This window comes from Gymnoscopelus braueri, assembly GCF_963280865.1.
Source record: "Gymnoscopelus braueri genome assembly, chromosome: 22".
Classification (NCBI taxonomy): domain Eukaryota; kingdom Metazoa; phylum Chordata; class Actinopteri; order Myctophiformes; family Myctophidae; genus Gymnoscopelus; species Gymnoscopelus braueri.
This window is the reverse complement of record NC_137624.1, coordinates 9183432-9195189: the sequence shown is the minus strand read 5'-3', so window position 1 is coordinate 9195189 and position 11758 is coordinate 9183432. Positions and strand designations below refer to the sequence as shown.

At 45.7% G+C, this 11758-nt stretch overlaps 1 protein-coding gene across 1 annotated transcript in view; it reads right to left on the bottom strand.

The window, feature by feature from the left end:
* Nucleotides 1–3634: 3634 nt before the first annotated feature.
* Nucleotides 3635–11758, bottom strand: part of LOC308078808 (calmodulin-regulated spectrin-associated protein 1-B-like) — a gene marked incomplete at both ends in the record, with an annotated part of 30019 nt that continues 21895 nt past the window's right edge. The window contains 8 exons of the mRNA XM_080420157.1: nt 3635–3958; nt 4932–5050; nt 5692–5816; nt 5902–5989; nt 7086–7318; nt 7829–7968; nt 8342–10501; nt 10945–11242. Coding sequence (XP_080276283.1) covers nt 3635–3958; nt 4932–5050; nt 5692–5816; nt 5902–5989; nt 7086–7318; nt 7829–7968; nt 8342–10501; nt 10945–11242 — 3487 coding nt within the window. The remainder of the gene's footprint in view (nt 3959–4931; nt 5051–5691; nt 5817–5901; nt 5990–7085; nt 7319–7828; nt 7969–8341; nt 10502–10944; nt 11243–11758) is intronic.

Genomic DNA, 11758 nt, shown 5'->3' with positions numbered 1-11758 from the left:
TACAATAATATATATATATATATATATTTGTATTCAATAGATCATGGGACAATGAGTATACTGTAGGTAGCACTGCGCCGGTTAGTTTGCGTCCTCGTTGGCATAGATGTTTGACAGTGGAAACTCGTCAAACTTTCTGTGTAGGAGTGACTTTATTTATAGTCATTTATTATACAGTGTAAATATAGCAATAAAGCAAAGTCAATAGACTTTAGTTCTCCTTTCTAGTTCTCTGGTGAATTGTACATGAACATCCCTTCTGTTACTGTAGGGGTAATATAATAATAATAATAATAATAATAATAATAATAATAATAATATAAAGTGCTTACCGGGTAAGCACTTTATGTTATTTATGGAGATGTACGGGCCTTAAACACGGAACTCCAAACACTATTTGGGGAAGTGTCCAAGGAAGGCTGTTATAGATACTGAATTGTCATAATCAATAAAATAAATGTATGACAGTCTTGATCCAAGGCCAGGTTTCCTTTTGCAGAAAAGATAGCCTGTTCACTTTTCTCATAATTACCTGACTGCATGAATGTTGAAACACGTTTTTGATTATTTGTGATGCTATGTATATGCAATTCTGCAACGGCAGGAAATGTATATTTTAATAAAGGATTGGTTAACCTTAATAAGACATTGTTCCCACTTTATACCAGGTAGATGCAGTATTTTTTATTTATTTCATACCCAAATGAAGCAAAGGGCTGTGTAATTATAATTTATGTGTGTGCGCGGACCAAAATGTATATGTTCACATTACGTTTCTACAATTTCCGTTTCACTGTGAGAGCATGTATGTCAAGGAAAGGACATGAATATAGTTTTTTTTTAAACACGAGACGGCACGAGAAACACTGCAACACGAGAGACGGCAACCATGCATTAGTTTAGCAGTAGAAGCATTTATTACATTTTATTTTGCTTCAAAATAAACATGATTCAACACATATAAATAATAATAATAATGATAAAAAAAACACCTTTGAAAGCCTAAACAAAATAAAACAGAATAAAACTAAAAAAATAGTGCCAACTTTTGTTTAGTAAACATAAATTGTACAGTATTTACAAAACAAATGCTACTCAAAAAATGTACAAAATGCAGCAAACATATATATCAAGTATTGTGCAGTCAGGTTCCCACACCTTGTATAAGCTGCAGTGCAGGTAGTGGGGTCTGGTGCTGTCAGGCAGCTTGTCAGACGGTCGAAGGCTACACTGACAGAATGTGCATTGTGTCTGTGGCTACAGCAGCACGTTGGATGCTATTCACAGTCACGTTATACCTTGCTTTAACCACTTATAGGCCTGACACCGTCATACGACGAAAACAGCCGATCTACAAGCTCACAGCGCGTCACCGAGCTTGTGCATCGGCTGTTTTCGCTGAGCAACACCAGTGTACGAAGTGCACAGCAGAAATGTCCTAGGCTACATTTTGCCTATAAGGACATGCCCAAAATAGGGATGCCAGGGTTTAATGTGGTTAAAAACTGAACTTGATACTTTTATTTTTGCTCAGTCCAGCTCCAGTAAATGTAGTAAATATACAACCAGGCCAGTGCATTATTGTCTGACTCCATACATATCATACATAATACAGTATATTCAAGTGAACATAGCATAATGCACTATTGTAAGGTACAGCATAATGCATTGCGCTTCCAAGCAATTTCTGCGCTGTGGAATAAATAATGGTGCCTCTTGTCCTCCTAAAACGTTTCCTTCTGAACAAGACAAGTAGTACACGTATTGTATATGACCACTCCAAAACACAATAACACCTCTTCATAAACACTCAGAAAATGTGGGTTCCTACCCGTTAACTCCCTTAGAAACTGCCACGTTCACGCCTTTCCTTTAGAATTGTTATAGAAAAGGTTTAAATACAGTATCTGGGTATTTTTGTTCATCACAAATTCATTCAGGGATATCCTAACTAACCACTTCCTTCGTGTGGGGTAATAAAACCTCCACATATTATAAAGGCAATCCTATAAAAATGAAAGTTGATATGAGCTGTTGGCCTTTTCCATTTGTTCTCTGTGGGTCATGCCAGTATGGTCAAAATGGTGGTCCTTCCAAAGTCTATATAGTTCTTCCAGCATATCCCTGTTTTAGCAGGAAGTCCTTCAGAGGCAGACCTCCACATCCTTCCTGTGGGATCTCCACGTTATTATAAAGGCAATCCTACAACTCCCCAAGAATCTGGGTGGTTTGGCATTGCCCAATTTATTTCATTCAGTACTGTTGGGCGTACAATATTTACAAACCTTGCTATCTTATTAGAGGAGCGTCTACTGTGGGCATGGAGGGAATTATTGGCTTGAAAGATGTCACTTCCTTAATTCATTACCTCTGAACTACCTCCAGCAACCACTAAAGTTCACCCAAAACCAGTTATTTACAACTGGTCATGCCCAAAGTTGTCTGAGTTCTGGTCAGATTTTGTAGATTTGCTAAGCTGGTACCAAAAACCTAAGAAAGGGAAACTGAAATACTGTGTTCTGTTTGTGATAAATGTTTTTAAAGGGACAAAATGTACGTGTGGAGATTTTCATTTTCACCCAACAGAGGGACACCGGGATGAACGTGATTAACGGAGAGATTGTGGTGAAGCGATTGTGTTTCGTTGTACATGAAAAATCTAATCAAACGAAAGAAACGCATAAAACAGCATTTGATATTACTGCCAGTCTTTACCACCATCCAATACTTAAATGGTTAAAACAGCAGTGAAACCATGGCCAGTAGTCATCAACTGGTAAATAATTTAATTAATAAATAAAGTCCCCGTGAAGAGTGTAAAGAGACAAATCACAGCACGGGGTATTTGTACCACAACTCATTTGAATGGTTCCTACAGTAATGCCTGACGTTTCAGTAGTCTCTTTTCAGTAGTGTAATAATAATAATAATAATTTAGTCCCCTTTAGTTGTTGTACTGTATTTGCTACAGTACAGTTGCACATAAGTGAAAGAGAGCCTGGAGAGCAGTTACGGGTTAAGTGTCTTGCTCAGGGCCACTTCCGACACAGACTTGGCGGACTTAGGGGTCGAACCAGCGACCATCCGATTCCCAGATGGGAACTCACTCAGTTACGGGTGGCCGTGTCTAATCCTTGTTCCATACCGTGGGATCCAGAGGCTATTATGGAAGGTATGTAGTGCCAAACTACAATACTTAAGACTAAAATTCAGAATAAAATAAAACTTCAAACATAAAAGTGCCACATGCAAAATACAATGTATCTATACATTCCAGGAATCTCTCTATGTATGTATGTCTGTCTGTCTGTCCTTCGTATATCACACACGCACACGCGCGCACACACACCCACACACACACACACACGCACACACACATAGTTTACATCAGTGGTTCTCAAAGTGTGGTCCACGGGCCCTCAGGGTTCCTTGAGGGGGTTCCAAATGGACCCTTGCAGGTCTGTAACTCTGAGAGCGTAAAAATGGAACCAAATGGACCCGTCATTTGTACCCTCTCAGAGTTATGCGGGTCTTTGACATTAAAAACATTTGAGAACCACTCATCTGATTGCCAGTCAACGTGATGACATATCAATCTCTGGAAACAATCGGGTCCGGCCCAACAGTAGTTCTGCTAGCAAGGCAGCAATGACCCGGGGTCGTGTTTCACCTTCCTCCTGGCGCTGCCCGGCCTCTTGACGTGCCACAGGTGGTTGTCGATGGTCATGGCGTCCACCATGACCGACACGGTCTTGGTGGGGATGACGGTGAACTGCTTGCGGCCCGAGCTGTACTTGTAGAGCTTCTCGATCATGCCGTGGCTGATTGTGCGCGGGCCGGTGCCCGTGAACTTGACGATCTCCTCGCTGTCCGCGGAGGTGGAGTAGACGGCGCGGAACTGGCAGCCGCCGTCGCGGAACAGGATCATCAGGTGGTTCGACTCGCACTTCTCCAACTCCTGTTGTCAGAGTGACAGGGGCAGAATAAAAATTAACCAAGAGCACATTAAAAAACACCTTTAAAGGGATATTTCACTTTCAAAAAAACGTTTGGTCATTTTATCGTCTAGTCAGGCTTTTGTGAGCCCCCCAGACAGTTTTTAAGTTGCTTGATTCAGTATTTAGATATTTGATATTCATTTTATCAGACACGCCCTCTTCCTATACAAACCCATTATAACTTCAAACTCCATTTTAACATTTCGTCAAAAAACCCCGTCCTAGGTTCTGGTGACTCATTCTGCCCTCCTAATACGTGAGGGGCCGTGTTTTTTCGATTACTTTTTCATTTGTATTGTATTTAATTTTTCTAATTTCCCCCCAAAAATATAAAAAATAAATGAAAAAACTAATTGAAAAAACACGGTCTCCTCACGTATTAGAAGGACAATATCAGTCACCAGAACCAAGGACGGGTGTTTTTTGATGAATCTACCATGGTTAAAATGGTGTTTGAAGTTACATTGGGTTTGTATGGGGGTGTGTCTGATAAAACAAATATCAAATATCTAAATTCTGAATCAAGCAACTTAAAAACTGTCTGGGGGCTCAGAAAAGCCTGGGTAGACGATAAAATGACCAAAGTTTTTTTTTAAAGTGAAATATCCCTTTAATTCAGTATAGTACTAAAAGGTGGCATAAGTGATATTTGTTGGTAAAAAAAATAAGTGTTAATTAGCTCTATATTCTGATGTAATCTTTGCTGTAGAGTGTTTGTTCAGTAACAGGGTTCCCCCCGTCGCTCAGCTCTTCAGTAAACAGAAAAGACATTTTCAGGCCAGGATACCAATTTTATCCAGTCAGGAGAGAGAGAGAGAGAACTCATACAGGATACCGGATAAACAAGGGTCAATGTGGCGGTCAAATCATCCTATGGCATCCTTGTTACTCCTTGTACAAAGTCAGACTTTGATTTGAGGTAAACAGACTGACCTCCAGGATGACGATCTTCTGGGCCTCGTTGACCTTCCCGGCCAGACAGCAGTGTGCGATGGCATTGATGATGATCAACTTGTTGGACTTGGAGCTCGGCTCCTTGAAAAGCTTTGGTCCTATTACACACATAAAGAGTTGTAATTAAATAATGGGTAATGATAACAGATGTATGCTCTATATTGATGGGAAAGAACTTCTAAGGTGTGATAGGAACAATTTGACTGATTTTGCCAGGCTTTTAAGCGGTGTGTGATAAGTCCTAAGACCCTGCTACACCAGACACACACGCAGTCAGTGGTTTACCTGCAACACCAGCTGCACTGTTGCACGTGAGCCGCATTGTCAAAGTCATGGGCACTATCCGACAGTGAAACATTAGACAAATGCATTTTTTCTAAATGAGCAGAAACTAATGCTACATTCAGTACATTGTAGGGAATGTATTCAGCACAGCAAACCTACAATAGCGAGAAAAAGAGAAGAAAAAAAAACACAAACTACTAGCAAAAAAATTAGATCACAGTGTAGTTCAAATGACTATAATGGAAGCGGTAGAACTGTCGTGCTGTGCGGTGCCGGTGTATCAGGGCCATTAGACTGTCTTTAGTTAGGTTCATTATAAGTTACGGACCAAATTAGATCTAACCTAAGTTGTGAGTCGAGTGTGTGTTTATGAGAAGAGAACAATAGAGTCCGCACTGGCACTTTATATTTTGGAGGTAAAAGTGTTTAATCGGGGTGTGTGTCTATGCGCTACCATTGTACTCTGCAGCCAGTGTAAGGGATGACGCTGTGGAGCCATTTTCCCAGTCCCTCTCCAGGTTCCTGCTGGAGGCTCTGCTCAGCATGGGGAACGATTCCACACTGCACACCGATCCAGCCCTGGGACACAGTACACATGCCAGTTAATGAAGCAACCCGCAATTTGTACACTTCATACATGAACGTTATTCACTACCATCCTCACCTCTGTGAGTCAGCCCCTCCAGAGGTGACGCTGTCTGCCTCAGTAGCGAGAGAGAGAGTGGACCCTTGGTAACTGCGGCTCAGATCAGCTACAAGTCATGGAGAGAGAAGATGTTGGAGACAACTTTCAGAACCACTGTTCCATGTGACTTAAAAAAGAGTCACGAGTTAAACATCACGCAAAACAAAACAAGAACAAATTAAGACACATCTAAATAAATGATCAGTGAATGCATCATTAAGGTTTGTCATCAGGTCATGCAGTGGAGGTTAAGAAGTTTCACCTCCCCTGCAGCCTGTTGCTGAACCCTGGGCTTTGATCAACATGGATGCCATCAGAGAATGACCTACATGACACACACACACACACACACACACACACACACACACACACACACACACACACACACACACACACACACACACACACACACACACACACACACACACACACACACACACACACACACACACACACACACACACACACACACGGACAGTGCAAAGCAGAGCTAAACCACAACGGAAAAGGAATGCACACAGACATATAGACAGACAATAAACTAACAAACAAACACAAACATTTATTTGGTCACAAAGCGTCGACAAGCAAAGCGACGTGTCACGAGCTTGCAGATTGGCTATTTTCTCTATTACAATGACACCGTACAATAACATGTATAGATAGGGCTTACTTGCGTGCACAATGTGTATCCTCAGAATGAGAAAACAGAAGGATCAAAGCAGAGCCCGACCGATGCCAGATTTGTTGGCCTGATGCCGATACCGATTTTGGAGTCCTAGATCACTGATAACCGATATTTTGATATTGATGCAAGATTTCCCAATCAATTTGAAAAACTTGGATTTGATTAAAGTTCTTATTTGAGAACATTTAACTTATAAGCAAATAAATAAATACAAATTAACAGAAACTTGTTGATAGATTAAAAATAAACACATAAACTTAATTTTATTTAACCACTTAAGCCCTGTTCAAAACATAAAAAAAATAGCGGCTATTTTTAAAAACATTTTCCAACTTTTGGATTTTCTTTTGCCTATAATGACATGGCCAAAATCGGGACACTAGATAGAAAGTGGTTCCAATTCGGGACACATTGGCAACATAATTGCTGATACCGATGTTGTGAAAGTGGTAAAATATGTGGGTCTGGCTCTTACGTGTCATGGATCCTTTGGAGAGGCTATTGGAGTCTCCGCGGTGCAGGGACTTGGGCCTAATCTTCCTGGACTTGGTCCGGGGCAGGGGCCGGGGCTGGGGCCGGGGCTGGGGCTGAGCTAAACCCTGCTCCTCCAGGAGCTCCTGCTGCTTCCTCCGCAGATACTCCTGTTTAATGAGCTCCCGTCTCGCCTTCTCCTCCTCCTTACGAATGCGGTCTTCCTCTGCTTTACGCCTGGGACCAAAGCAAGTAGAATCAAGGGTCGCCCCCACACCAAGAATGATAACTATGAATAAAACTATGACGATAATGATGTGAGCATCCACGCTGATGAACGAAAATGTTCGGTAAACATGTTGAACGTGAGTGACGTGTTGAATGTGATATTCTGTAAATTCTGATGGATTTTCATTGGCAGTTAGTATTTCTGTTATTAGCAAATTGCTCGGAAAGTGATCCCAATGACATCGTTCAGCACTGTCGTCATTATATCTGTGGTGCGGACATCGCCACCTACTTGAGTTAGAATGATTTATAAAACAACATATTTATAGTAATAGTTACAGTTATTGTAGAGTTCCCTTCGGTCAGACACGTTTTTAGGATAAGACAGTTGAAGAGATACAGTAATTACACACAAAATAAAATGCTAATAAAGTCCCTGAATTTTATATACAGTTTCCTTTCCAGGTTGTAAGAGTAATTTGTGTGTCCATGTTGTGTTTGATTGCGTGTGTGTGTCACCTGGCTTCGTCTCGTTTCAGCTCGCTGTCAGCTTCCTGTTGTTGTTTTCGTATCCTGGCCTCCTCGGCTTTGCGTTGCTGCTTGAGGAGGAAGGCTGCACGACGTTTCGCCATTTCATCCTCAGCCATTTTCATCTCATCCTGAGCATCGAAAAAAGGAACTATTATGTCTCAGACAGCTGGGACAACTTCGCAGATTATAAATCCTTCATCCAATCTGTTCCCACTTTCAATATCATATATCGGTGTTAACTGTTAAAAGTAAAACAAATTGAAAAACAAAACAAAAACTAATGAGCAAGAAATCATTAATCCCCTCAGTAGTAAACAATAATAAAAAAATCTGTACATTTGCACTTGTCTTATTTGTGTTGTTGTACATTTACAGTTTGTACTGTAGTTTATACTGTTCTGAATGTTGACAGTCTACTGTATGTCTGAGATGACTTCATGTCCAAGTAACTGACAATAGTTTTTTTCAATTTGTAACATGCTCAAATATACTGTATTTTACCTTAAAGAAGAAGCCCAGTCCGTTCTTCTGTTCCCCGTCTTCTGAACTATGTGGCAGCCGTTCCTCCGGCGTATGCTGGAGGTCCACCTCGATCAGCTGACCTTTAACCTTGGCGCTGTCTTCATCATCGCCCACGAACTCTCTCCCTGAGCCGTTGAGACTATTCTCAATCATCTCTGTAGCTCCGGTGGAGCGCAAAGGGGGGTCGTCCTGAAACCTAGTCGGGTCAGGGGAGCGTCTCGATCCTTTCCTGGGGCCACGTTGGTCGGAGTCATCGTGGACCACGGACGTGCAGTTGATCTCTGATGGCATGTTGGTGTCAGTGACCGGGCCGTCCACGCCAACGCCTCCTCTGGTGGGAAGCTTACAATCTGGGGGCGAGATGCTGAGCTTAGTGGACAAAACCCTGCTGTTTTCTTGAGCCAGTTTAAGCTGTGAGGGTTTAGTCCTGGCGTTGCGCTGTCCGGAGCTCAGCTTGGGCGGCCGGCGGGCCGGTACGCAACCGGCGCTACCGAGCTCCACAAAGTGTACCGCAGCCCGCGGGGCTGCGGTACACTTTGTGGAGCTGGGTAGCGCCGGTAGCTCTGCGGGAGCGGAGCTGGAGGCCAATGTTGGGCTTGAAACAAGCTGGGCGGCGGGGGGTACTGGTTGTGGAGGGCCGGGAGGTGACGTGAGGCTCTGCTTCATCATCTGGTCCTGCTGTAAGGACAGCTGCATTATCTGCTGCTGGATGGAGCTGATGGCGTCGTTGAGAACCTCTATGGAGCGGTTGCAGTTGTTCCGGTCGGGCTCGGCCTCGCCGTCCTGGAATGTTACGTCTGTGTTTAACTTTCTGTTGCTGCCCGTCTGTCCACTCCGCGTCTTTCCCGCCTTCCCTTGAAGCCTCAGCTCGTCCAGCCAGGAGTCGTCCTTGCAGGGCAGCGCTTTCGTCCTGTTAGCGGCTACAACCAAGTCCGGGGAGTGTTTCAACGGTTGAGGCAACGTGTCACACTTCCCTCCGCCCTTCTTCACTATATTCAGAAAGGCTGCTTTGCCTAACTTCTGCCGCTGTCGCACCGACAAGGCCTCCGTCTTCTTCTTCTGATGCTCGATGGCGCGCCGCTGCTCCTCCAGCTGCATGTGGAGCTGTAAAAGCTCCGAGGGCATGGCGGGATGACCCGTCAACCCCGTTTTGCCAAAGACCACACCGGACTCCTTCACCTGCCAACCGAGGCCACTGTCGCTCTTCAGCGAGCCTCCCAGAAGATGGCTCTCCGAGCCATCGGGCGTGGTCTTCTGGGAGCAGCTGGTGCTGGAGCCGCCGTCGCGGAAGCTGATCTTGTGGAGCTTGCGCTCCGCAAAGCTGGTCATCCTGACGCCGGTGCTGCCCGAGGCGCTGCAGCTGCTGGCCCAGGACACGGTGCTGAGGCAGGGGCTGGAGCGTCCGCTGCCGCCCTCCTTGTCGTCCCGCTCGCACACCTTCATGTCCTCTTTCAACTTGACCGACTCCACCTCTCCCTCTCGCTCCTCCAAGCACGTGTCCATCATGAACTCCAGGTCCTCCACCTCCTCCTCCTCGTCCTCGAGGTCGGCGATCTCCGAGTCCGAATCGTTGCCCCCTTGCCACGCGGTGGGGATGTGACCGTGGCAGATCTGCCCAGGGCTGGCCGCCGCCTCCACCTGACTCACGTCCTCTCTTGACACGTGGAGGAAGAACCCCGGAGGCTGTTTAAGAGCGGACTGACAGGGTCCTACCGCGCCCTCCGCTGGCGGCCTGAAGGTCGATTCCGCCTTCATGATAGGAGTAAAATGAGCTTTGAGGTTGTTTGAGTCAGCCACTCTCCTCTGGGTGGAGCTACAGGCATCGGCGTAGGCTCTCCTGGGGCCCGATGGCGCTCTGGAATAACTCTCGCCACACTCCTCTTCTTTGTTCAGGCTGATTCTCTTCTCTTTGGCTGGCTTGGGGACAGCAGGCATCAGTGGCTCCAGGTAGAAGGCGTCCGCTTGAGGCCGGGGGGGCGCGGCGCCATAAGCGAGGTGGACGTCAAGGCAGGGAGAGCGGCAGGGAGAGCGGCAGGGAGAGCGGCAGGGAGAGCGGCGGGCGCTCAAACTCTTCGAGGCGGAGGCGGATCCATTGTGGATGTCCAGCTCATCCTGCTCCACGTCCCCCTCCAGGTAGGGCTGTCACCACAATGACATTGTAGTTGATTAATTGTCATGCAAATCATTTTGTTTAACGATTTAATTGTGTTTTTTGCCATTGAACATTGGAACATATTAATAAAAATGGCAAATAACTTATATATACACACACACAGTGACTGAAAATTACCGGTGCCAATATTCAAAATGCATTGCAATATATTCAAAATAAACAATGTACTATGGCCAAAACAGGCCATATATTTAATAATTTAACATTTTCTAAAAGACAATCTACAAGCTCACAACGTCGCATTGTCGGCTATTTTTTATATTTTTGTCGGCAAAAAAATTCAACAGATGATTTTTTACGGATGAACGAAAACAAATCTGCCGACCACGCGAAAAATAATTGCGATTGTCTCAAAGACAGAAATTACGATCGGACGATTATTGTAATAATCGTGACCGGGGGGGCATACCTCCAAACTTTGTCGGGAAAGAGCAGCGGGATGAATGATGGCCACCAGCTCCTCTTCCTCCACCTCCTCCTCCTCGTCCTCGATGCGTATGTTGGTCATCATCAGGCCCTGACCGTTGAGTCTGCATGCGGGCAGGTGGGGGGGAGCTGCTCCTCTCAGCATGTGTCTGGGGGTGATGCTCATGATGTTTGAGGCCAGGCTGTCTTTGCTCATGGAGCGCGTCAGGCTGAGACTGTCCCCGTCGCCGCCGCCCTCCAGGGACAGATACAGCCCACAAGGGACTGGCTGGGATAAAGGCCTGGGAATGGGGTGAGAGGGAAGAATGGAGGAAGTGAGATAATATAGGACAATGTGATGACATTGTGATTATTTGAAACGCTCTTGTGTGCAGGAGCGAGTGCATTTTACGGCAGCGGAAGCTGCCGCGGAACTGCCGGTGGAGGAGCGGCAGCTGCCGGCAGTGACTGCCGGCGGGCTGCCGGAAGTGGAGCGGCAGCTGCCGGCAGTGGAGCGGCAGCTGCCGGCGGAGCAGCGGCCCACCTCCCGGCACCTGCCGCCGGCGCGATATATATAGTTTTGGACCATGACGGAGGCGCGCCGACTCAGCAGACCTTGAGGCCGAGGAGTCGCGCCCGAGCGCCTCCAGGCGCGAGTGCCCGCGACGACCGGCCGATGGTCTGCTAGTCGACTAAGCGCCGTCCGAGTTATGTACCGATAGGCACAGAATCGTAAATAATATTGGTGGGGACTGCGTTTGCCCCACTGACTGCGTTTGACAGCACACTCCCAAAGCTGGCGCCGCCGGAAAATGCAC